Source organism: Podarcis filfolensis (assembly GCF_964270895.1).
Source record: "Podarcis filfolensis genome assembly, chromosome: 5".
NCBI classification, from domain to species: Eukaryota; Metazoa; Chordata; class Lepidosauria; order Squamata; family Lacertidae; genus Podarcis; species Podarcis filfolensis.
In genome coordinates, this window is record NC_139608.1 from 24,566,414 (window position 1) to 24,593,551 (window position 27,138).

Sequence of the window (27,138 nt, forward strand, 5' to 3'; positions counted from 1 at the left end):
GTTTCACAATTATGCTGGCCCTAATAAACTAGTTATATACTATATGCACTGTACTTCAACGTGTATGTATAATAATGGATCAACAACACAGTTGCATGCATTTTTTTTATGGTCCTTGGGGGTGTGGTTGCATATTCTCTTTTGGGCTGCCACAGTGAGTTCGTGCACTCACTAGATAGCAATATTATCAGTGGTGGTTATTGTGGTGGGGCAAAGCTACTTTCCTGACACCGGCATCTCTGCGGGATAAGGCTGGGGTGGAGCAAGGTGGCAGCAAGGTCGGGCTGCATGGGCACACCAGTGCAAGCATTGGATTGGACCCAGTGCTGCATCTATGCAGCCCTGACCTTGAAAACATGCTCTAGTCTTTTCCAGTAGCAATGCTGCTGTCAAGAAGGTAGGCCTGTCTCCAAACAGCAGCCACTGAATGTAATAAAACACGCATGGATGTAAGACAAATCAGAGCTAAAAGAGACACCAGATCATTCACAGGTAAAATGCCGGGAAGATTGAGAACCTCAGCAGGCCCAACGACTGCAGAAAGAGCGAACGGTCTCAGCTCATTGATGGAAGACCAACAGAGAGGGCGCAAAAGGCAGTAGGTCAGTGCAAGAGCATCTACTTTACAAGGCAAAGGTCCCAGTTTCAATCGCCTGCCTGAAACTCTGGAGAGTTTTTGCCAGTTCGGGTAGATACTATTCAGCTAGATGGACCAATGGTCTGACCCAATATAAACGCTCCCCACGTTTCTAAGGTAGGTCCCCCTGTGGAAGCAATTTCCAAAGACTGGGCACCACTACAGAGAAGAGCCCCTTGTAGCCAAAAACAATTCAGATGTTGGCAGGGCACAGAAGGGAGACCTGCCATAAGTTCTTAATAAATGGGCAGGTCCATATAGGAGAAGATGTCTATTTAGGTATCCTCATGTTATGCCTATTCAAGCCCCTATTATCTAGTGAGATGCCCATTGCAATGGCGATCTCAGCATTTGTTCCAAAACCTTATCGCAATCGCTTTGCAAAGCCTCAACTCCCTTGTTGACTGGTAGCTTAAACCTCTCAGCAGCTGGAGAACAGGTGTGCTTTGGCCACACTTCAGATGTGTCTCACAATCAGAAATAAAGTTTAGAGGCATGTTAGTTAGCACTGTCGCCCATGAGAAAGAAATGACTTGTGAATTTATGACCTCAAGGCTGACATTTGCTTGTCTTTCAAAGTTAGGAATTTGTGGCCTCGTTTCATCTGGATGGGCTGAATGGATCTGTAGTGACTTTTCCCGGATGAAGCATATCTAAAAGGTGCCTATTGCTTTGGTATCTAAGCAGTGAACAAAATATTATTACCGTTGGGATTATAACCCTATAAACAAGTAAGGCTATCATCTAAATATACTGCGATAAATATGAATTCTGTCCTTAGCTCATATATAACTGCCTTGGCTTAGCAATTAAAAATAACTTTGCCTCCTTCCCTGTTTTTGTTGTGGCCTTGATTTATTTACTTAAGCTTTTCTTTTTTACTTCACACACACTTGTATCATACCATTCCTTAAATGGGTGCTATTTATGATGCACTTTCAGCGAAAGCCTCAGTCACAAGGATAGCACAAGGCACATTTTCTATATTGAGGATTAATAGAAGAGGTTTTGGAAAACAAAGTTGAGGAATTCAGATTCAATTGCGCATGAGGTCTATTTCATTGTGAGATATTCCATTATAGCATAGACTAATGGTACTCTCCCCCCAATGGATCACCTGCAAATTGCTGACTGCCTTGATGCACCATCTAGTAATATTTATATACTGTTCTACAAATAAAAGCACATTCACAGCTTATATTTTTAATAATGGTAGTCTTGCCTTTCTAATATGATAGTTCGTCTGATTTTGTGAGCAAGGTTATGTCAAGCCTATTTCCCATCATCAGAAAAAAATTAACCCTGTGCCATGTACAGATATTCTTAATTGTTATGCAACTTCTCCATGGACCACCAGTGGCCTGCAGATTACAGTTTGAGAACCTTTGATATATATAATGACTAAGGGCTGTGTGCCCTCCTTGTGCCCTCCATCTTTCCCAACATCAGGGTCTTTTCCAGGGAGTCTTCTGAGAAGAGAAGACTCCCTGGAAAAGACCCTGATGTTGGGAAAGATGGAGGGCACAAGGAGAAGGGGACAACAGAGAACGAGATGGTTGGACAGTGTTCTTGAAGCTACCAGCATGAGTATGACCAAACTGCGGGAGGCAGTGGAAGACAGGCATGCCTGGCGTGCTCTGGTCCATGGGGTCATGAAGAGTCAGACATGACTAAACGACTAAACAACAACAAAAGGCTGTGTACACACTGGACCTTTCAAGCACATTCAAAGCACATTCTTTCTCTCAAAGTATTTTTGGCACTGTAATTTACCCTCCACCGACTTAAAATTCCCAGCAACCCTTCACAAACTACAGTGCCCAAAATTATTTAAGGGAATGTGATTCAAAGTATAGTGTGTACACAGCCCAAGAGCTGAATTCTATCCAAAGTTTAATGGCACTTATACCCAAGTAAGTGTGGTGTGGGATTCTCCCAGCTTCTGCCAACCTAGCAGTTCAAAAGCATGCCAGTGCAAGTAGATAAATAGGTACCACTGTGTCAGGAAGGTAAATGGCGTTTCCGTGCACTCTGGCTTCCGTCATGGTGTTCCGTTGCACCAGAAGCGGTTCAGTCATGCTGGCCACATGACCCGGAAGGCTATCTCTGGACAAGTGCCAGCTCCCTCAGCCTGAAAGCGAGATGAGCGCCGCAACCCCTTAGTCACCTTTGACTGGACTTAACCATCCAGGGGTCCTTTACCTTTTTGTTATACCTAGGATTGGAGCCTGTGGCTCCTTTGTGTTGGTTATAATGATGAGATTGCAGTATATCCATTTCCCTGGGAGTAAGCCCCACTGTACTCAGCGGGATTTGCAGCAGAATCCTAACCATGTCTACTGAGAAGTAAGTTATGCTGAATTCAATGGGACTTACTCCCAGGTAAGCAGGATTAAGATTGCATCATTACCACTGAGGAGACAGTTATATAATCATACTCAATACATCTGTGTGTATGCTATTGTTGTGTGCATTCAGACAATTTCATGATCCATGTTTGAGAACATGTTACATACTGGAGAACATACTGTAATCCCTAGACTGTTGCCATCTTCTTCCATTCCTGTTCTCTCAAAACTAGAAAGGGAGGCATCAGAAATTTTACTCAGTTTATTGCTTTTTTTGCTATGAAGCCTGAGAGATGGTGACTGAGGGAATTGGGGCAGATTGCCAGGTTTAGATTCAACTAAAAAACACTGTGATGGAATCAATATGTCTATATAAATGGATACACTTGTGCAATTTAATAAATGGGAGGGGGGAGAGAATAATACTGTAGTAAAACATTCTATCTACAGGGAGTTTCTGATGTGTGGGAACCTTCAAACTTGAGATCCTCCCACCTTCCACGCTGTACAGACTTGGAACCTTCCAACTCTTTTATTTCATTACTGTACACTGTGGTTGGTTCTATATATTGCAAGCAGGTCATAAATATACAAGTTTTGTCTCACTGTGTAACACGTTAGTTTCCACACATTTCCTTTTCTTTCATTGCTATTCCATTGCTTGCTGCTCACACTAGTGGTCAGAGGATTATGGGATGTATCTAGGTTGCATTTTTTGTCCCTTTTCTCAATCATAAAGTCCTTTGCCCTCCACTGTTTGCAATTCTGGACACATGCAGAGGTATATATGTACTTCTGCATGTGTACCTTGCTGCTTCCTCAGGAGGCTGGACTAGATGGGTCATTGGCCTGATCCAGCAAGCTCTTCTTATGTTCTTATTCCTTGATGCCAATATCTAATGTTGCTGGACATACAGGGCAAAAGTGGGACTTACAGCTGAGCTGCTTCCATTCTTTAGTATCTATCATTAAGGATGAAAATAGTAGGATCATCTCCACCCCCATCATCCAGCCCGGACACTGAGATCCAGTGCCGAAGGCCTTCTGGCAGTTTCCTCATTGCGAGAAGAGAGGTTACAGGGAACAAGACAGAGGGCCTTCTTGGTAGTGGCGCCCGCCCTGTGGAACGCCCTCCCATCAGATGTCAAGGAAATAAACAGCTATCCTATTTTTAAAAGACATCTGAAGACAGCCCTATTCAGGGAAGTTTTTAATATGTAATGCTGTATTGTTTTTAACACTCGATTGGGAGCCGCCCAGAGTGGCTGGGGAAACTCAGCCAGATGGGCGGAGTATAAATAATAAATAATAATAATAATTTCCTGAAATGGCTGTGACCTGTCTTGTTTCCTGTTTCCAAATAATCTTTTTAAATTTGAATTTTGGATTGTGCACATATGAAATTCTGTTAGACTAAATCAGTCTGTGGCTCCATTTAAGTAGACAGCATTCCAAGCTCACAAGCAAAGGTCACTTTCTCACACCTGCTACCTGATCCTTTAACTGGAGAACTGTATCTGCTGGGACCTTGGCTATGCAAAATGCATGGTCTCCACTGAGCTGCTGTGTCTGCATGTGGAGCAGCTGGTGGTCTTGCCTTGCAGTAGAAGTAGGAATAAAGGTTGTTTTGATCCTTTCTAGACCCCTGGTTCAAGATGCAAAGCCAAGCCATTGTGCTTAGCAAAAAACTGATAGCTTCTTTGTAAAACATGCTTAGAATTCAACGTAACACCTGGCTGAACCCCTGGTTTAAAATAAGTGCATATCAAAACTCCCATAGCATTTAAGACATAATGAAGAGCAGAACTAGGCGAGAGAGAGAGCCTGACAATGGCCTGTGGTCAATGAAAAGCCCCTCTACATCTGTATATCATTGTAAATGCCACATCTCACGGTGCAGATTACAGTGTTTCCCTCCTCTCTTCTGCAGCTATTTCTCAACATCAAAGCTCTACACAAATATTGAAAACAGATCTGCTATCTTTGGTTGTTTTTTCTCATGCCACAATATATCTACATCAAGGTCACAAAACACAAACTTGGAACGGACAAGAGGTTTAGAGAACATTCAAGGAAGAGACGACAACAAGCAGGAAATAAAAAAGGGTATTATGTTGACTAGGAGTCTAAACTTTTAGAAAGCAGCCTCTTAGTACCATTGTTTCTATAGTTTTTTGCACTGGAAAGTCTAATCAGAATACAGACAGGTTGATTTTTATAACCAAGCTTATTTGTTGTATATCTGCAAACCTTGCGGTTCCTTGAAGCATACTGATACCTCTCCTCTTGTTCTCAGTGGCCCTATTTTTGCTGTATTACTGTTGGCACTCAACATCTGAGCTTGCTACTAGAGGGAGTGATATTGTTAGAAGGGGCCTTACAAAACCTAGTCTAACATTATGTAGTGTCAGAATCTTGTATTTTAACCTACATTGTCATCTTAAGATTCTATCAGGGACACCCCAGGATGACTCCAACAGCTCAGTCCTACATGTATTTATTCAGCTGCAAGTCCCATTGTGTTTAATAAGTCGTAAGTACTCCTAATTGAGTGAGTATGGGGTTCCAATGTTTTGCTTCATTGCTCAAGCTTTCTGAAAAAGAAAATCAGCTTCTTTGCAACTTGTGCTCTATGTGCTCCACAATTCTCCCTCCCCCCAAACCTTTTAATAAAATGGACTCTCAAAATTGAGAAGTATAATTAATTTCATCCTCCCACACCTGAATTTACCTGCATATTGTCGGCCAGGTAATGGAGGACTTCAACCTGTTCTTCATTGCGAGGTGTTACACGAAAAACCTTATCCCTAAGGAAAAAGGCAGAAGTAAATCATTGGTACCAAAAAAGGTCATTTGTAATTTCAAGAATGTGAAAGTCAAGTATATTAAATATCCTTACCCATGAAATTTGTGAACTGAAGCTTCTGGAGAAGCAGCGGCAACAGCTACAAGAAGCAACAAGACCCACATATTTGCTGCCATTTGAGATAATGGGGGAGTCAATTATTCTCTCACTTGCTTTTATAATCAACTGTTCCTTATCTTTGACAGGCTAAACTGTAAACCCAGCCTACACGTTCCCTGATTGATCACTCTCTTGGCCTCGTCTTGTTTACAGACTACTTATCTTCTATGTGTAGTATGGGCTCACCTGTGAAAATAGAAAATAAAGTCTCATGGCTTGCTAATGTATTAAAAGATTGGAGTTGGTAAACAGTTTTATTTCCATTCTTGGTGGATTATTTCACATTCTTCCCACTTTTAGTGACTCAAGTAGGATTTAATACCAAATTGTGACTTGACCATTGGTAGTTGTCATGGACTGGTTGGACGCTGAGGAACCGTGGGAGGAACCATCTGGGGGACCACCAAGAGGAGTGGTGATGGGACGCCAATGAGTGGTCACAGGAAGAAGTGGGAGAAGACTGAGAAGAGGAAGTATCAGAAGCTGAGGAGGTAACAGGGCTTACTGAGCTGGGAGAGTCTGTGGCAGAGAGAAGTCCAGAATCAGAGGGAGAAGCTGAAGCTGGAGAGTAGGAGAGAGGCTAAGAGGCAGAGATGAGTTGGTTGTGCGCGACCTCCCCTCATGCTGCAATAAGCTCCCCTCCCCCTTTGTCTCCTAGAACTAGAAGCATAAAAAGGGTGGAGGAGGGACTGGTGATGTGCAGAAGCAGTCTCTGATTGCTTTGGGGGGGGGAGAACCTGGAAAGGTGGGGGCTTAGGCAGCTGTGGGGAAGCAGGGACCTTCAGTCTTAGCAACTGCTTCATAGAAGCAAGACCTACCAAAGAGGAGTTGCTGTGTTCCATTAGGCCTGAAATTCATGAGCAAAACGTATTTTTGCTAATAAAGAGTTAACTTCAACTTGCATGGTGTGATTTACCTCTGACATGCTCCTGACAGTAGTACCCCTGCAAATTTACAGGCTTCCTATCATTTTTCTCACATGTGCGTTCTGTTCTCCTTTCCCAGCTTATGCTAACCATAGTTTACTGTGTCATACGAATCGGCAAACTATGATTTGTGCTTTTAGAAAACAGGATTTGATGTGTGCTTGCAAACTATGGTTTGAAATTTAAAGTCAATCGCAGCTTGCCAATTCAGATAGCATTGTTTGACATTATGTCTCAAGCCATTGTTGCTGCTAGGTGGGACATTTTCATGAATCAAAAATTTATAAAAGACAGTTTCGGTGAGTCATATGCAAAAACATGCAACCTGGCCTTTGTCATCTTTATGGCTAGTGTCACAGAGATGTGGAACATGATTCTTCTTCCTGGTTGGCTTGGACCTTGAGCAGGAGTTTTAAACAGAAATAAATAAAAAGAATGGTTGATACAAATTAAACAACTTCAAGGACCACATCCTACAGTGTGTGAGTGGCATTTCACATGCACAATGGGACTTCCATGTTGCCTCCTCTCTCCATGCCCCTAAAATATGCTCCATAGGGTGCCCAGCCCCCCAAAAGCTGATTTTGAGGGTACATGGGGGCTTATGAGAACTGTTCAACAAACTCACTTCTGCAGTCATAAAGAAATATGATTGGCCAGTAGTGTCCAGCCACCTGAAGCTCTGATTAAAAAATGCAGCCAGTAGCTTCTTAAATGGTAACATTAAACACAAAATCCTTATCATTCGATAGTCATCTTGCCCAAATACACCTGAACTCAGTTTACAATTAATTTGACCTAATTCTGTAGCACAGCAGACATTTTCCTGGATGTCTCTTGCTTGGAGTCAGGTCTGCTGTGTCTGGTGCCTGCAGGAGCTATCACAAGCTGCCAAAATAGCAGCCTTAAGTCTTAAGAGCTTTCAAATCGAGGATGGTGAAATCCACAAAATTTCAGTACAGTTGTAGCAGCCTCACAAACATGGCAAAGACAATAATGCAGTGATCAAGCTCAGGACTTGCCATAAATAAATGATCAAAAGGACTAATCAAACAAATTGTAGATGCCATCATTTCCCGTTGAGCGGCAGGAAGATATTCAGATATAGAAGTCGGACAGATTTTCCTTCAGCATGGGGTTCTTGGTGTTTTTTTCAAGCAGTCGGAGACCATTTCTGAAACGCAGCCTATAATGCATCATCAGCCACTTGTAACTTCCGAGCTGCCAAGGTATATAGAATATTGACATTTTTTTATGAAAGCCACCTTTCCATCAAATATTAGGTGGGAAATGCGTGGTGACACAGAATTCCATTGAAGTGGCTTGTTCTGTATCCAAGGAATGGTAGCGATTTGTCTCATTATCTCACAAAGTAGCTCTAAACTGGGGGTGAGCATACTTCAAGTTTGTGGGATCTCCTTTTTTAGATAGAACTCCAAGGCCTCTTAACTCGGGGAGGGGGTGACCTTGTGCTGAGATATCAATGCTATCAAACAAACAAACAAACAAACAAACAAATCCAACACTGTATCCTTTGAGCTATACACTGGGATGTAGGTCTGTACATACAAATCTATAGACTGGGGAGTTTAAGAGTGGCAGTCTTGCTTTGTCTACAGTGGTACCTTGGGTTAAGAACTTAATTTGTTCTGGAGGTCTGTTCTTAATCTGAAACTGTTCTTAACCTGAGGTACCACTTTAGTTAATGGGGCCTCCCACTGCCGCCGCCCTGCCACTGTGCGATTTCTGTTCTCATCCTGAAGCAAAGTCCTTAACCCGAGGTACTATTTCTGGGTTAGCGGAGTCTGTAACCTGAAGCGTCTGTAACCTGAAGCGCCTGTAACCCGAGGTACCACTGTATTGTGGTTTCTTTAACTTAACAAGGCTGCTCAAGGCCAGCCATGTCGTCAGACAGAGTGAGGCAACCACCTCAGGTGGCAGATACTGGGGGGCGGTCAGTAGCTCCCCAATAGCTCCTCCTGGGCCCCTTGGCTATTCCCCTTTGCAGAAGAACAGAGGTGCTGTCCCATGTAGCCAGCTGCCTCAGGAGTAGTGGAGGACATTAACCTGTTACCAGTATTGAAGAAAGAGTTGAAGTAGCTACCAGTACTGTCAGCTTCTTTATGGGCCTGTGTATTTGCCATGTTCCTCAAGTTGATGAGGTTCATTTGGCATCAACATGAAACTGAGCCTTCAGTATCATTGGCCCACTGCTCATCCAATAGAGATTCAGCAGGAACCTTCTGTATTAAATTTTCCAGCATTTGCTGGAAACCTTTCTTTGATACCAGGCTTATTCAGACAATTAAGAAAAGCATTTTCATTATTTATTTTGTGTGTGCTTCCTACTGCATTATTATTGTTGTCAATGGCTCTGATGTCTTTTAAAAATGAATTTGCAGCAAACATTTTTTAAATAAATAAATAAATAAATAAATAAATAAATAAATAGATAGATAGATAGATAGCTAGCTAGCTTGCCCTTTCAACTCAGGCAGCAAAATATCTTGGGTCAGCCTTGTGCCTGCTCATCATTCAGGCAACAGATAATTGGGGTGTTTGTGTCGGGAAACAGCCTGGCTGGTGTTTCCTCATTCCCTGAGTCAGCTGCACGGTGGCTCTTGCCTCTACTCCCCTGCACAGCTGCAGATTTGGATGGGAGAGAGGCAGGCATGAGGTAAGGCACACAGCAGGGGCTGTTTGCAGTGGAGGACAAGGGAGCAACAAATAATTGCATGTGCTGCATCTTTGTCTTTGTGCCCAGTGCCTTTGCTAATGGCTTAAACACGCTCAGCTCCACTGAAGTTTGCAGAAGCAGAGATACGCCTGCAGGGCATGGGGTGGGAGTTCCTGAGAGGTGCCATAACACAAACTAGATTGTGCCTTTGCCCTCCAGTTCTTTGATCTTCATTCTTTTGATGCAAATCAGTACTAACTGTGGTTTTATCACATCAGAATTGCAAGTCCTGAAAGGCAGTTGTCTTACTTTAACTGAAAAGCCGGGCCTTGTGTAAATTGTCTCAGTACCAGCTATTAGGTCTCTTGGTTGACAAGCCAGCAGCAAGTCTATCTCTACAGTGGTACCTCGGGTTACAGACGCTTCAGGTTACAGACTCCGCTAACCCAGAAATAGTACCTTGGGTTAAGAACTTTGCTTCAGGATGAGAACAGAAATCTCACAGTGGCAGTGGGAGGCTCCATTAGCTAAAGTGGTACCTCAGTTAAGAACAGTTTCAGGTTAAGAACAGACCTCCAGAACAAATTAAGTTCTTAACCCGAGGTACCACTGTATATCCATAATCTTGGCTTCCCTTCCAGTGGATCCTTGTTAAAGGAGAATGACGATGATTCCCCAGCTTTTCCCCTGACGGGCTCAAGGTGGCTTATAGATAAATTTAAAGTGTACTTATTCCAGCTGCAGGGCCATGAAAGAGCCCTGTTTTGTTTATTTATATCATTACCTACCCAGGTTTAAGTAAGTGATTTGAGTCCCTGCTGTTGGTCTTGGATGTGGCAGCTATTTCTCAGGCTTATTCTCTGGAATCCAACTCTGATTCCTCCTTGTTGTTGTTTAGTCATTTAGTCGTGTCCGACTCTTCATGACCCCATGGACCAGAGCACGCCAGGCATGCCTGTCTTCCACTGCCTCCCGCAGTTTGGTCAAACTCATGCTGGTAGCTTCGAGAACACTGTCCAACAATCTCGTTTACATGACTTGGTGTGTATTGTGAAATTTTATGCAATATGACTTGCCATTATTTTTATTGAGTTCTTTGCTGGTAATTAATAAGAGTGAATGTCTGTTTAATGATTATTTGCTGATATTTATTTTTATTGTGTACTATTATATTCTGATGGATTATTGGATATTGCTTTATTTGATATAAGGTGTTTATTTTAAAGTTTTTTTAAAATTGTGACTTTTTTTTTTGCCACTCCATTTTCTGAAAGTGACTGCTTAATTGCTTGGCTGTATGCTTTCTTAGATGAGAACTTTACATGCCCAACTTAGCAAGCAGATCGCATAACTGTGAATGGTGATAAGCCAGTCCAGGAAACTCATTCAAATATTAGAGTACCATTCCCATGCTAATTTAGATTTAATAATTGCAGGGAGAACATTTAATTTTCACCTCTCCAAGGTCAGCCTGCTGAGGAATTGCAAAATTCCCTAAGTGCATTCAGGATACTTAAGGATGTGTAAAGGTGAATAGGCAGCCATTAATAGCATAAACAAAAATGGGAATTAGGGGATGCTTTCTAGGCACCCAACAGACAATATGCATAACAGTTAGGAGTGACTAAGCTTTGCCTGTTGTCAGGATCTCTCAGAAAGAAGTCTGGGCATAGTCAAATAGGAATGTCTTTGTCAAGGAAACTCGGGATCATCATAGATGGCCACTCAGGAAATGTTTTAACTTTAGAACAGCCAACATCCATCATCCCAGGATAGATACAGAATGTGAAGCAGACAGATGGAGGCAGCTGTTCTAGAGGAGAGGTTTGTTGTTACTTTTCGCCATCTGGAATTTGTCAGGCAGTGTTATTGGTTGGTTCAAGCATTATCTGTCCCCATTAAAACTTTCTCCACTTTTCATGCAATGCTGATATACATGTCAAAGGGCCCCTGTTCCACTATTTGAAAATTATACCTGGTCGGCAACCAATTTTTAACAGGGAGGGGTTTGTGGGAGGAGGAATTCAGATTAGACTCATTTGCTTATCTGAACTCATTTGCTCAGTTGCTTATCTCTAATTTAGATATTAAGGATTACTAGAATACTTAGGTTCTCCTTTATGGGGCCTATAACTTAGGGGTATGACACCATTTAATGGTTGAATGCTTCAGTCCTCAGCATTTCCAGGTAGAGTTGGGGAAGACCTCGAAGAGCTTCTGCCAGTCTGTGTAGATAATACTGAGCTTGGTGGACCAATGACTCTGTGTGTGGTAGCTTCTGATGCCCTACGTAACTCTCAGTAAGTGAGGCTGGAATAGATTGATTTCCATTCCACCAAAGCATGCAACTGACTTATGGTATCCAGAATGAACATAACAAAAGAAACACAAGACGAACACTGCTGAATCAGATGAAAGGCCCATCTAGTCTTAGCATTCTGTTTTCACAATGGGAAGCCCACAATGCAATAGCACTCTTGACTTGTGCTCCCTATTATGATCTGCTAATCTTTATTTTGTGTTTAGGAATGAACCAGAGATGGCTTTGGCTAAGGCAAAGGGTGCTGAGAAATGGCCCTCCTTCCTTGACTTTATGCATAATTTTGCCACTGATTTCTCTATGGTTGACCCTCTTATCGGTAAGGCTGTAAGAATCCAGGACATTAATTTGACACACCTAAAAGCTCAGTTGCGATAATGGTACTAAGGTAAAATGACTGGCAAACGAAAGGTCACCAGGTACAGTTTTCTGCATCTAAAAGCCCCTGCATCAAGCCCTGGAGACTAGCCCAGAGCTTGCTTGCCACTTGATCTTGCCACTGTCTGGCCCAGTGCATCCCAATGAGCACAGTGCCACACTACTGGGAGGATGCTACTGCCCCCCACTCCTCTCACAAGCCACCACTGAGTGACAGCTTTGTGATGATATAGTGCTGTGTTGTTCCTCTTTAATACTATCATTTACTACTTCTGTGGATGGATATAGCATTGAGAGGTTGCCCATTATGTTGGCATCAAGCCTACTATTGAAATGGAAGGGTTAACAAATTGAGTTGTGTGGGGCTTGATTAGAGACAGTATTTTCTGCTGGTTTTGTTTTTTGGTTTTTTGCATTGGGGAGCCTGGGAATAGTCAAAGGTGGACATGTAATATTCTGTACTTGCAAAATTTAATTAATGTTGGCTGTGACTGCAGAGCAGTTCAACAGCTTCTGGGAAAGAAACTAGATAAATAGTGTGTAACAATAAGGGAACAGATTCTAAGAAACCACAAGGACAGAGATGGGGTGGGCATATTAGGCATTTCTTCTTTCTCTCTTTTCCTGGATATACAATAAGTCTGAAATTACCTCTGAATAAAAACAAGAAGACTTTTCATGACTGAGAAATGCTGTGCAAAATGCTGTTAAAACATTTGGTGCAATGCATTTCCATGTTGCTACTCACTACCTCTAGTCTTTCCACGAGAAATAAATTACATATATGCCTTATATATTTACAACCCTGCTAATCCTACTCAAATCCCAACTGTTGCCTTTGCACGTCTGTTTAATTTAAAGCCATCTAGAGGTCTGTTTATCTTTAGAATAACTCTTCTCCAATGGTGCAAGACTGATATTCGGGGTGCTTCCAGAGTGCTGTTGTTTTTGGGTGCAATTCAACCTCATACTGGCAAATCCAGGTTGTGCAATTAAATCAGACTTCTTGCGATAGGAAAAGTGATGGGAAAATGCACTGGGGAGTGTGGCCTGACATTTGCTAGATGCGATGTCATCTAACATCTCTGCACACAGTTAAAAATGGATGCTCAATAAATAGCCAATGCCGTCTCACCTCTCCACAAACTTTGTCCAAACAAATCAGAATGGGATGTCAATAAACAGGTCATCTGGAAACCTAGACTCTTGGTGAGGAGACTAAATCAGGAGAGCCAGTGAAGTGGGAGTACTAGAGGTTGGCACAAATCCAGCCTCCTACCACGATCTGGCCCACTGATGGTCTACCCACACTTCAACTATTACTAGAGGTGGGTGGATGACCAGCATCCATGGCAATGGGAATTGGCAGCAGGTCATTTTGGGGTGGTGATGCATGAGAATTTGGTCAGCCATTTCCTCTTATCATGGCAAAGTGGTCTTTGAATTAACCCAGTTGATGACCAGGCAGCTAGACAGTAGTCCTAGTAGGTGTGGGAAACCCAGGTTGAAACCTGTGCTGCACACCATTGGGCTTTGGGAAATCACTATCTCTCCATTGGGTTGTTGAGAAGCTAAAGCAACATTCTGAACTCCTTGGAGGAAGAGCAAGTTACTAATTAATCAATGCACAGGCATCGGGTAGTTCAGGTTGCCACGTTCTCCACGCTCTGCTCCTGCGCCTTCATAGGTAGCCTGATACACAGACAGGGAGCAAGTGAAGCTTTCCATGTCAGGAAGAATGTTACCTGCTCACATTTCCTTCTGTCTGGCTCCTGTTAAACGTGCAGAAACAGACCAGGGTGGGGGGTGGGGAGGAAGCTAGGAACTGTCTGAGTGCAAAAATTCAATGATAACTGGGCAGCTGAAGACTATGCTATGGTATCCTGCTTCTTCTGCAAGACCAAACCTTCCTACAAACTGAAGGCAAGGCATATCAGTTAGAAGCAAGCTGGAATTATTATTATTATTAATTATTATTATTTATACTGCCCTTCATCTGAAGATCACAGGGCAGTTTACAGTATAAAAACACAAAAATGCATACAAAAATAACAAACAAAACCAATAACTGCTCCACGGTTTGAAAGGCCATTGATTGTTTAATTAGCCAAAGGCTTGGGAGAATGCCCCAGGCACTGTTAGAGCACGCTCTGTTGCTGCTTTCATGTGACAGCCCTTTAGATACATATCTACTCTCAGTCTCCTCTTATCTAGGCTACACCACAAACATGTATTTGTGCAGCTGATTATCCCTGCCTAAGTGCAGAACCTTACATTTGCCTCTATTGAGATTCATTTTGTTTGTTGGGGCCCAGTTCTCCAATCTGTATAGGTCATCTTGAATCCCAATTCTGTCCTAGATACCCCTCCCAGTTTGGTATCATCTTTCATGACCACAAATTTCATCTTTCATGACTACAAATTTCATGACCGTCCCCTAAATTCCTTCATCCAATGTGTATATAAAGACGTTGAACAACAAAGACAGAACCTTGTGACACCCCACTTGTAACTTTTTTCCAGCATGATGAGGAACCATATTGAGCACTCATTGGGTTCAGTCAGTCAACCAGCCACAAATCCACCTAACAGTTTTCGTTTGGCAAAGGTTGGGAGTTTGTCTCATCTTCCTAACATGCTCCTGTCAACAAAATTCTCCTAATTGTAGGAATTAGGTTTATAAAGGTTCCCCACACAGCAGTAATGAGAGTTTTGCTCAGAGCAGAGAAATGGAAGATTGCTCTTTCTAAGGATGAAATTTCTTCATCTGGTCCACAGTAAATTACAGTTCTGTTGTTCTTTTCATGCATTGGCCTTCGTGGGTGATGTAAATCATGAAAGTTCCCTTCTTCTCTATCTGTTGTTTGTGATCAGTCGGCATGATAACGTTTAAAGCGAGAGGGATACCTTCAACTCCGGATGCTTTTAACATGTGGTGGATGACCTTTTGTTGGAAGAAATTCTCTAGCTAGATCAAGCATTGAATCAGCCAGTGTCAGGGGCTGCTGGCGAGGGAGTTTTCTACCAGCTTTAAAGTGTTACCTGGTGAAGTGAAAGAATGGGCACAATCCACAAGAAAATTTTCTTGTCCAAGGCTTGAAATTCCATTGAAAAGGATGGGAGCTGATCAAGAAATGATCAAGGCTTGCACAGATGACGTTCTACCAGGAACATTCGGCACAAACAATTCCCCAGGATTTATTCCATAAATAATCAAGTAACTGCACTGAACAGAATAGAACTTTGTATTTGATGTGCTATTACATGTTATTTATTTGTACAGTCAAACCTCGGTTCTCAAATGGCTCCATTTTTGAATGTTTCAGCTATTGAATGCCGAAAACCTGGAAGTAAATGCTCCGGTTTTTGAATGTTTTTTGGAAGTCAAATGTCTGATGCGGCTTCCGCTTGAGTGCAAGAAGCAGCCAATCAGAAGCCACGCCTCGGTTGCTGAACGTTTCGGAAATCAAACAGTCTTCTGGAACGGATTACATTTGACAACCAAGGTTTGACTGTATAGCCATAGGATGGAACAGAAGTAAATACAAAAGGGAGTTAATGCTCCATCATTTCTGAACAATAGCTACATCAAGAATAAAAACAGGAACACATTTTTATCATGATAACTACTTTCCAATTAGTACAAATACTTTAATAATCTGAGATATCATTAGAGAACTATACATTTACCTTTATAAGCTATACAGTGGTACCTTGGGTTACATACGCTTCAGGTTACAGACTCCGCTAACCCAGAAATAGTACCTCGGGTTAAGAACTTTGCTTCAGGATGAGAACAGAAATCGTGCTCCAGCGGCACGGCAGCAGCTGGAGGCCCCATTAGCTAAAGTGGTGCTTCAGATTAAGAACAGTTTCAGGTTAAGAACGGACCTCCGGAACGAATTAAGTACTTAACCCAAGGTACCACTGTATAATGCATGAGTTGTACCTAAAATGTGAAAAGTCTGACTAAACTAGATAAATTATAGGACCAAACTAAAATGTCCTTCAAAACTATCCCAAAGGCATTTTCATAAATTAACTAAGTGAAATAAAATTATCAAATATGTTATCCATAAATACACTAATCTAATTACGGCATGTTCAACTGCAAACTGTTGCCTTAACTACTGTAATGTCCTTGGCTAATGATATGGGCTTCCTTCCCAGAAATGCACCTCAAGCAAAAGAAACAGAGCTGCATAGAGTACCTACCCTAGGATGGACCTAATTTCTTTGGTGAATATCATGAGAAATTTCCAGAGCTGGAGAGCACCTACCTGGCATTTGCTTGTATGTACAACGCGGGTGGCGGGTGGCCTAGGGCTTGCCGATCAGAAGATTGGTGGTTCAAATCCCCGCAACGGGGTGAGCTCCCGTTGCTCAGTCCCTGCTCCTGCCAACCTAGCAGTTCGAACGCATGTCAAAGTGCAAGTAGATAAATAGGTACTGCTTTGGCGGGAAGGTAAACGGTGTTTCTGTGCGCTGCTCTGGTTAGCCAGAAGTGGCTTAGTTATGCTGGCCACATGACCTGGAAGCTGTACGCCAGCTCCCTCGGCCAGTAAAGTGAGATCAGCGCTGAAACCCCAGAGTCGTCCGCGACTGGACCTAATGGTCAGGGGTCCCTTTACCTTTACCTATTGTATTCTAACTTGGGGAAACAGTTACAATCTTAAGAGAATGCTTATCTCAGTAACTTCATCTTGAAGCAGACTATTCTCTCAAGTCATATTTCTCAATCTCTCAACATTTTCTACTGTTTAGTTGCTAAATTATTGCACTACATAGCTGTGACTTTTCCTTTTCCCCTGCAGAACTGAGAGCTCCTTCTTAAGTGCTTTTCTATCCTGTGAGAACAACAGTAGCAAATAAAGTTGCATGTTGGGTAATGGCTCCATAATATTTTCTTAACTTTTACCAAAGTCCAGGCTTCTGGAAGTTGTATAGGATTTTCATGTTTGCTTTGGGCTACTTTCCAATACTCTGTTGGAAAATCCTGTCCTAAAGAATTAAAACCTATTTGCTCCACTTTACTAGACTAACATCAAAGAATCTTGCTGATTCTCCTGAACAATTAATATCAATTCTTTACCATGGTCCAGGACTTAACATTTTCCTGTCTCACCTTCTTACTGTAGATGCACACATTTTTCATTTGCTTGTTCTCCAAGACAACCGAACTACATGTCTGTTTCATCCATCATGGCTTGCTACAGGAAAAGGTTGTGGTTATAGTTAATGGATTGAATTAAAAATAACAAACATTTTATTATGTTAAGGCTTTGAACAAAAGGGGTGCACAGTGCTTAGAACAGGAGTGGGGCATTGGATCTGGTTGGCAGGACAGATCCTTATCTCCCCTACTTCCTGATGGCCAACTTTGACATGTGGACTGGGATGCTCACCTGTCAATCCTCTCATGGCACAATGATGTCAGGTGATTCATTTTCCTTTGCTTGTACAGTCTGAAATCAAACATTAGTGGGGAAAGCCAGTGTGCTTTGAAAGTGCCAATAAGAAGCTGATGCCTCCTTTGCCACACCAGGGAGTACCCAATGGGCCACTGGTTCCCCACAGCTGGTTTAGAAAGTTAAGAGGAAGCCTGATCAGTCTCAAACAAACAAGAACAACAAATTCACTGTATGATAATGAACAGGACTCAAATTCATTAACAACACACACATTAAAAACGGACTTGTGGGAAATCATCAAATAAAATGTATTACGGCGAAAATGTCATAGGTCATTTCCTTTTTCTCTAAACATGCTTCTTTCTTCTAAATTGGTCCCAGTTGGTTCAGCAGTTTCAAGCATACTGTTTCAGAACCATATTGGAGTGATAAATGACTAGCAGCTGTTACAGAAGAGTGGACATTGACCATTGCAATTGGCAAGGGACAGCTTCTAAGGGCATTTCCTGGTTACGGGTTGCATACAGTTGTCTCTCACCGCTCACAGAAGGCTCTTCAACGTAGTGGAGGCTCCCATGAAGAGAAGGAGGGATTCCCACCCCCACCCCTCAATTCTCTGTGTACATCCCTGGACCCCCTTTGGGAATAGCATGTATTTCTGTATTGTGATACACATCCCTGAGAGGTGAGTTAGCACTGCTGGGTGTCCAGGACTGGGTAGATGAGGAAGAATGGTGGAAACCACCACCTCAGGCATCGTCTAGAGAGGAGAAAGCATAGACCCCCAGGAGTGGTTTGGCACAGGGCATACTTCAGAGTGAGATTAGGGCAAAAGTTGGGAAATAATGGGAGAGGAGTAGAAGGAAGTAGATAGCATTCAGCAGGCGGAGCCTGAGCAGCAGTTGAACGAGATGCTGTCACAGGAGAGTATCCCAGAACCTGTACCTTCCCCCCAAACCAGGCATTCACTGAGAATAGCAGAACAGAGAGCTCAGAGGCAACTGTCATGTACCAGCCACCACTGGAGGCAGGAAGAGGAGTCAGATGAATAGGGAAGTAGCGGAGAAGGGGGTGGTGGAGCTTCACTCAGGGCAACGTTAGGCATTATGGTGCATCTTGAATTTGCCTCTGTAAATTGTATTAATAAACAGAACTGGAAAAGCTTGTTGTTCCCCTATCTCACTGCCTTCCTGGGAATCGGCCGCAGCTGTCAACAGCACCCTGACACTGGGCTTAATTCGGCGGGAGAAGCATGTGACATATTTGTAATATCTGCTCCATTTGTAAATATACAAGCAGAGCCTTTTGGAAGCAGGTAGGCACCCAACAATGACATCATAGACAGCCAGTGTGGTGTAGTGGTTAAGAGCGGTAGACTCGTAATTTGGTGAACGGGGTTCACGTCTCTGCTCCTCCACATGCAGCTGCTGGGTGGTCTTGGGCTAGTCACTCTTCTTTGAAGTTTCTCAGCCCCACTCACCTCACAGAGTGTTTGTTGTGGGGGAGGAAGAGGGAAGAAAATGTTAGCCGCTTTGAGACTCCTTTGTGTAGTGATAAAGCGGGATATCAAATCCAAACTCTTCTACTTCATCATGCCAGAGGAAGCAGTGGAACAGTAAAAAAGGGACACTTAATTTTAGAAGAAGCTTGGAGGCAGCCCACTACCCTAATTATTTATAAATTATAAATTGATCTCAATTTCTTTCTTCCAAAAGTATGCAGCATTTATTGTCTCGTGGCGCAAGAGAAGCATAAAAACACTCGCTACATTAAGAGATTGCTGGTACGTCATGAACCAATCTACTATAATACCGTTCTTCTGGTTATAGAAATAAACCTTGTAAAGATACAAGTATACAGAGAGATGCACTAGCACTTTGCCATGTTTGCTAACTGTACAATACTTAACCATATAGCATGTCACCTTCAGCTGATACCTTGCACTGAGCACAGTCCTGCCAACTGCTACTGAATCCAGCCTTGGCTTTATACCCGCCACGGGACATACACACATTTCTTAGTCCTCAGACCCTGGCAGGTAGATAGCCCTTTCAGAAACACAAAACAAAACAAAACACAGCAAAACAACTATTAGTCATTAGCTCCCATGGATGAAACATCAGCTGATCTAACTAGCTAACATGTTTTGGGACTCCAGCTCCTATCAGCCCCAGCCAGCATTGCTAATGGTCATGGATAATGGGAGTCATAGTCCAGCAACATCTGCAGAGCTAAGTTTTTCCAACCCCTGATGGAAAGAATGTGGACAAACATGAATCTTGCAAAATAAACTGTTCCAATTGCTTCTGTGATCCACAAAGAGAGACACAGATTTGTTTGTTTACTGGCTCATCCTGATAGTTTTTTTTTAAAAAAAAATCCATCCCATTTTTTCAACTTTGCCTTTGTAATTAAATACATCCTCCTACTGCCACGAGCTCAAAGTAACATTTGGTTGGCAAAATGAAGCTACATCCTTTACTATTTCTCAAAGGAATAATGACTTCCTCTCTTCTCTCTAATCACATTTTGAATAGCTTGTTTTTCAAATGCCACATTCTTGACCTTAAAAGGGGGGGAAGCAAAGCACAGGTCATTTAACTGGTAGTTAAAATGTTCTGATTTTGTATTTAAATCTATAGGGATTAATTTTGCTAAATATGTATTCCCCTTATGCCTCTTTAGGCTGACTTTTGGTAAGAAGAGTTCAGCTTTTCTCTGTAATTTGAAATAAGCTGAAGTGGTATCTGACCTACTTCTTCTTTTCCTGGGACTTCAGCTAAAGAGCTAACACTGCAGGAGAAATATCTCTACAGAAGGGTGCTTTCTATTGTTATCTTCCCACAACCGTGTTTCAGATAAAGTTACACTGAGACATCCTAGTCCAATAATTGGGAAGTCCCCAGCTGGCAAGCACTTCTCCATTTCAAAGGTTCATGAAGTCAAAAGGTTGTGCAGGAAGTGCCTCTCCATTTGTGGCAAATGGGGAAGCCATTTTGTGTAGGGAGCTCTGAAAATGCATATACATTGGAGAGCACACATAGGGCTCTGTGTTGAAATATGAGGCCATGGTCCTGCAACATAGCCTGGCACTAACAAGTGGGTTTCTCTCACTGTTGGCGATGGTAGAGGAATGCACCTTTGGGGTGTGAATATAGGGTTTCAACTGCATTTGTGGGACTCTAGCTATCAACAACACTCTTCATGTGACCCAGAAATAAGTAAATCCCTGTTGTGTTGTAGGGACTGTACCAGACTCGAATATATTTACCTTAACAACAGCTCATCCCAACATACTGTTGATTGAATTGTAAGGTAGTTCTCATGTTTATTCACAGCATTGGGCTGTAAGTCTGAATGAAGCCTTGTGTTTAGGAGATGAGATAGTGCACACATTCTGACTGACAAACTATGGAGGGAATACAGCTAGCCAGACTCTGATGTAAGTTGCACATGTTCAAATCCCAGTTTGTTGGGGTTGCTGATGAGAGCAGAGTTGGCTTATCAAATAAAAAAAGAAAAGAACTCTTACATGAATTCAAGTAAAACAGATGTGACTCCAGAGACGGGCGGACGTGCAACTGTTTGAATTCTGTGTTCTCGTACCAGAGCATCTGGTTTTGCTTTATCCACATAAGAAACACTGAGCATTTCTCCCTGACTCACAGTTTCTATCTTGTCTCATAGAGGAGAGTTTCAGCTCTACGTGAACAGCTTTGAAAGGAAGTCCACTTGAATTCAATGGGACTTCCTTCCAAATACACTTGTTTGGGCTGGGACTGTAAATAAGAAAAGAGTCCAATAGTACTTTAAGGACTGAATAAAATAACATTTAAAATGTAACATTCACCTTCTTCTTTGGTGAGCACTCGTAGGTGAGCAAGATAGTCTTCCATAAACACAGTTTTAATAGTGAGTCTGTAAGTGACTGTGGAGGCCAATTCTGGACACACACATCTTTCCACAGTGGGGGCATAGGTTGCCGGGCGGGAGTTGATCACGTTCAGGGTTTGCCAAGAGTGCCTTCCTCTTAGCACATTTCTCCCTTTTGTCCTGAGTTTGAGGGTCTTCAAAGCCCATGACACCTTTGGTAAAGGCTGTTCTCCAATTGCAGCGCTCGCAGGCCAGTGTTTCCCAGTTGTTGGTGTTTACACTGGCAGAGGAAGAGGAGTGCGGGGGGAGCGCACCACCCCCAGCAGCACGATCCCGGTGGGGCGCCATCGCAGCTGCCCCCCTGCCCGCGCTGGACGCCAAGCTCCTGCAGGCGGCATGCCATGCCCACAGGACGTGCGCCACACCCCTGCCTGCTCTCCGTCCCCCAGTGCCGGAGCATGAAGCTCTGTAACTGGGTGTTTATACTACATTTTTAAAGATTTGCCTTGAGAGAGTCTTTAAACCTGTTTTGTTGACCACCAGGCTTTACGCTTTCCATTTTACCTAGCAGCAAGTTTGCTGCTAATTGTTTACCTCAACACAAAACTCCAGATAGAAGAAAAATATTATGTAATACATTTGTGGTTGGACTAAATGGCTTTGGAGCAGAGGGCAATAAGAAACAATTTCTACAGAAGAGAAAATGGTTAAGCCAGTTTTTTCCTTCTTCTAACTAGACAGGTCTGCTAAGCATCTGCTTTGTCATGTAAGGAAGTGGCTCTATGTCAGAGGACAAATGGGTGGGCTCCCCCTCCTTCAACTGGCTGGTAGTTAGAAGAACAAATGCCTGAGTTGAGGTGTGTGTAAGCTCGAAGCTCAAAGCAGGTAGAAACCAGAGAGAGAGACCCATTCTTGAACGAAGTGATGGGAGAAGCATACATTCTTGGGGTATGCTGTGAGCCCCTCCACCACAGGCTCAGGTTGTACAGTATATATGTGTAAATAAACCATATATCCTAAAGACACCGCAGTCTGCACTGTCCCTCATTCTGAAGAAACTGAACCATGGCTTGCACCACTCAGAGATTGGGTTGGCATACAACAGTAGCTTCCTACTCTATCCCTGGCTGGAGATGATGACACCAAGTTGTGGGTGTGAGAGGGAGAACAATAGCTAGGCAGTATTGGGAAAGAAACTGAAGAGATAGGCTTGATGTGTTTTCTGTGAGAATTAGTGAGCCCCTGCCTCTTCAAAAAATGGCTCAGGAGGGAGGGGGAATCATTCCACCTGGCAAGCTGAAAAGCTTGTGATGATGGAAGGATTGCCATAGTGCTATGCTGAATTTCTGCCATAAGTTTCTGATCCAGGGATCCATGTATGATTCTATTGCCACTTAACTCACTGCTAACTGGGATGATGGTGGTGCCTGTTCATTTCTTATAATTGGACCAGGACTGTGGTTTCCAGTCCAACAATGTCCTGAGAGTTGGATAAGCATAGGAGCACCAATTTACCTGCCGGTTTTCTAATTTGGTATGGGCCGTTCCTTGATCAACTGGGTGGCACAAAAACTTATTAAGATGGTGCAGAATGAGACAAATTTCCCATTCCTGCTGTGGGAGCTAGATTAGCCCAAGGTGTACAGAATGCAAATGATACTTCCAAAAAGGAATTGTTTCAATTCCTGCTGTTTGACTATCAAAGTTGAATATGAAAAACAATTATATAATTGCAATACAGAATATAACTACAGCATCCCTGACTGATGACTGACAAATCTCTGCTTAAATGTCTCCAGTAGGATCTTTCCAGTGACATCAGCACATGGCGAGTAGCTACTGCTTTTTATCTTCAGTTCTGTGCTCCTGTTGGTCCTGGTTGCTTTTTGCTAATTTTCTTTTAGGGGGTTGGTTTATTGCTGCTGTTTGTTATTTTTGCTCTTTATTCCCCCCATTAAAAAAATTTTTTTTGGTATCATTTTAAATAATGTACCTCTTTGCCTCTTTGAATTCTGGTCAAAAGAAAAGTGAGATTTTTTTAATTTAAAAAAGGGGAGAAATAAAAATGCATAGGGAGAAGGACGCCTTATACACTGAACTTCATATATTGCATATGCAACCTTTGTTCTCACATAATAATGCATCTTTGAGCAATTTTACATTGACAAATACTTGCTGCACTAATTATCCATATTAGCTTGCATGCCTTCTTCAGTTCAGCATCCAACTCTTGTATCATATAAATTTGTCTCTCAGCATAACAGAAAGATAATGAAGTACTCAAAATCCATAATTTTCTCCAGATCAGTTCCGTGGGGCTGCAGGAACTGGCATGTCCATTCTCATTTTGCAGCTGTGCATTCACTGTATGATGGCAACCCCTTATCAAAAGAGCTTAAAATCATAGTACTAAAACATAGTATTGCTATGTTTTGTTTTTGTTTTTTCATAGAGTACGATGTTTTTGTATGCAGGACCGAATTCATCAAATTACAGATGCCATCCATGTTCCATTACACCCAGTGACAAATCTCCTATTGGTTTTAGTGACCGCCTTCAGGATTGTACCTTAAGGGCACAATCACATGGCACATTTCGGCAACAAGACAGGTGTTCCTGCAACTCAGCTGGCTTTCTGCCGACAGCACTGAGGCAGCATGGGGAAAATGGGTACCTGACTTCCCCAAAACCATTTAACCTGGTTCTACACTGCAAAAAAATGATTACCAAGAATTGCTGTTACCAAGTTGTGGATCATGGAGAACCTGACTGCAGTTGTGTGAGGTCTACAGAATTAAAAAATAAAACTTTTGGTTCGCCTTTATCTATGACCTATGATTAATGGCAAAAATTGCAAGGCATCTCCTATCCAGACTCATAGTAAATGCTTTAATTAGGTTCTTTGCCACCAACCTTTCTCAAGGTGGACCTTCACTGCTGTCTTCTATCTTCTCCCAGTAAAGTTTATTCTCCTAAACCATTTCAATAAAAATGCAGTCAAAATGTTTACTGTGTGTGTACCACGGCCACACAGATATTTTTTTTAACCCTTCACTTTTTTCTTTCAATTCAGCGACAGCTCACTCACTGTCTGCTATACAAGCTGGTGTTTGTACCATAGAGTATGCCCAAATTTTCTCAGGTGTCCCATTTGTGACTCTTCTGACAGTCTGAGTTTTCCTCTGCTTGTGTATTCAGCTCTTCTAAGTATCAAGATTTCTTTGTAGTGCTTCCTTTGTGATCCTAAACCTGCAAAAAGAACTAAACTTTCAGGATAAAAGGATAATATTTTGCTGCCTCGTTATATGGACTCCAGTTATTTGCCTACCCTCACTTTCTGGATCATGACCTTGTTGTGGTGAGTGGGCTTGCATGTTCCTATGACCCTTGTGAGCGAAGCTGTTGGGAGTCTTGTACTCCCAGCAGGGTCACGCAAGGCGGTAAGGTCAAAGGGGAGGAGCTGGACAAAGAATGATCCAAGAAGTCCTCAACGGCAGAACAGGTGGGTGATAACAAGGGGTATATTACAATGGCTGTGAAGGCAGATGAAGGCTGCAGCATATAAGAATCTGCCGGTCGTTGTGATACTCATGCCATTGGAATAGAGCCTTACTGCGAAGACTGTGTGTTGGTCAGCGTGCACTGATCTACACACATAAAACAAATTCACGTACAGGGGTCTTCCAAAAACCCATCCCAAAGAAGGCATCACTGGCAAACTTTCAACATGATCAACTCCCACCTGGAAAGCTATGTCCCCACTGTGGAAGGCTGTGTGGATCCAGAATTGGCCTCCACACAGTCACTTACAGAACCACTGTTAAAACTGGGTTTATGGAAGACAATCTTACTTGGCTATGAGTGATCGCAAAAGAAGAAGAAGAAGAAGAAGAGGAGGAGGAGGAATTTGCTTACTGCAATATAGGATTGACGTGCAGTCATAGAAATACACACAGATCATGCCTGGTTTCAGAGGGCTTAAATGGAGGATATCCATGGGTGTATGTTGCTACATACATGGAGCCCCTTCTCAGGCATGATGAACGTATGTTGAATGGGGGCAGGGCTAATCCACATGACCCTGTGATACCCCCATCCCCACCCCACACATGTTCTCTGAAGGTTTTTGGAGTGGTTGTATGATCTCCCTTGCGCAAAGCTTGTAATCTCCCAGAGTTCTCTAAAATTTGAATTAATTTCAATCGGGCAAATAATATGGGCTTCAACCTCTATGTGCAATTCATTTCTATAATGAAAATGATTGTAGATCAGGAGCAATGGAATCTGCAGATAACCACAAAAAAACTAACGTGAAACAGACTCTGTGATTCTACTGCCCTTTGCCGCCTTCATATTTTTCTCTTTGTCATAATTTCCTTTGGCTTTAGTTAATAAAAAATGTTTCACATCTGCTGCCCCTTATAATCGTTTCCCTATAATTGGGTTATATGTTTGCCACCTTTGTGTGACATAATACCATCGCCGAGCAGTAAAGTGCATGTTATTACTTCAAAGAAGCCTTCCTTGCTGACAAGAATTAATTAGAATTCTAAATTGTTACGTAAGTCTTCTGTTCTGCAGTGGGAGCTTTAGTGAAATGATGGCAATGGATAATTAGCAGCCACTATTCTGTCTCTTCATTTTGGATAGTCCATAAAAGATTTGATGCTTCCTTTCCCTGAAATAAACAAAAACAGCTTCTGAACTGTCAGAAAACAACAGCAGCTCTTGAAGGCTAATCATTAGCAGGCTTTGTCATGGACTTGTAATTGTTTCATGAATTCTGCTTCAATCAGGGAAAAATATGCTTAAGTGCCAATAAAAAAAAAGTTTTTAAGCTATTATGATCAACCTCTCTCTTTCTCTACTTTAAAAAAGTTTCCAGGCAGTCTCTATCTGTGCCTGTGACCAATGGGAGCAGCTACGAAAAGTGTGCCTCAGGAAGGAATGTATTCTCAGGCTAGAAAGGCCCTAGGGAGGTCCTTCTGCAAAAAGGGGTTGAGGATTTATTAGACTCCTGCCTGACATGGGAGGAGCAGGCCCTTGACATGGCATTGCTCCTGATGGATGCTCACTTTCCTATCTGAAAAACAAAGTTTCCCGTAGCCCCCAGGACTCCCAGCACCATAACTTTGAGGATGAACTCCCTCGAGGCCTGCAGTAAGGAATTGTGTGGTGCATTCTAAGGAGAACACACAGCAAAAGAAATAATGGATTTTTTTTTAAAAAAAACAACAACCTGGCATGAAGAGCTGCCAAATGATTACAGAAATAAGCTCCCTTTTGCCATGTTTCATTTTAGAAATTGCCCACAGAACAAATCACCACTTGAACCCTGAATTTTCTGATTAGATAGTGCATTTCCTCCATTCCCCCCAAACTCTGTGTTCTCAAGAAATGTCCGGAATGTGGGGGATGCCACCGTGGTGCCCACAGGTAAAGGTAAAGGGACCCCTGACCATTAGGTCCAGTCGTGGCCAACTCTGGGGTTGCGGTGCTTATCTCACTTTATTGGCCGAGGGAGCCGGCGTACAGCTTCCGGGTCATGTGGCCAGCATGACTAAGCCGCTTCTGGCGAACCAGAGCAGCGCACGGAAATGCCG

At 42.6% G+C, this 27,138-nt stretch overlaps 2 protein-coding genes across 3 annotated transcripts in view; both read right to left on the bottom strand.

The window, feature by feature from the left end:
• The window catches only part of LOC310762398 (carboxypeptidase B-like), a 49,179-nt gene that overhangs the window by 19,976 nt on the left and 2,065 nt on the right, over positions 1-27,138 (bottom strand). Inside the window, exons 2-4 of one of the 2 annotated variants that reach the window (XM_083613459.1) lie at positions 6,456-7,274; positions 5,885-6,136; positions 5,717-5,792 (exon numbers count right to left, since the gene is read on the bottom strand). In XM_083613459.1, coding sequence (XP_083469585.1) covers positions 5,717-5,792; positions 5,885-5,967 — 159 coding nt within the window. In that variant the 5' untranslated portion in view covers positions 5,968-6,136; positions 6,456-7,274. The remainder of the gene's footprint in view (positions 1-5,716; positions 5,793-5,884; positions 6,137-6,455; positions 7,275-27,138) is intronic. The other variant, XM_083613458.1, reaches the window with a different exon arrangement.
• Positions 20,040-27,138, bottom strand: part of AGTR1 (angiotensin II receptor type 1) — a gene marked incomplete at its 5' end in the record, with an annotated part of 59,560 nt that continues 52,461 nt past the window's right edge. Inside the window, one exon of the transcript XR_014547969.1 lies at positions 20,040-26,213. The remainder of the gene's footprint in view (positions 26,214-27,138) is intronic.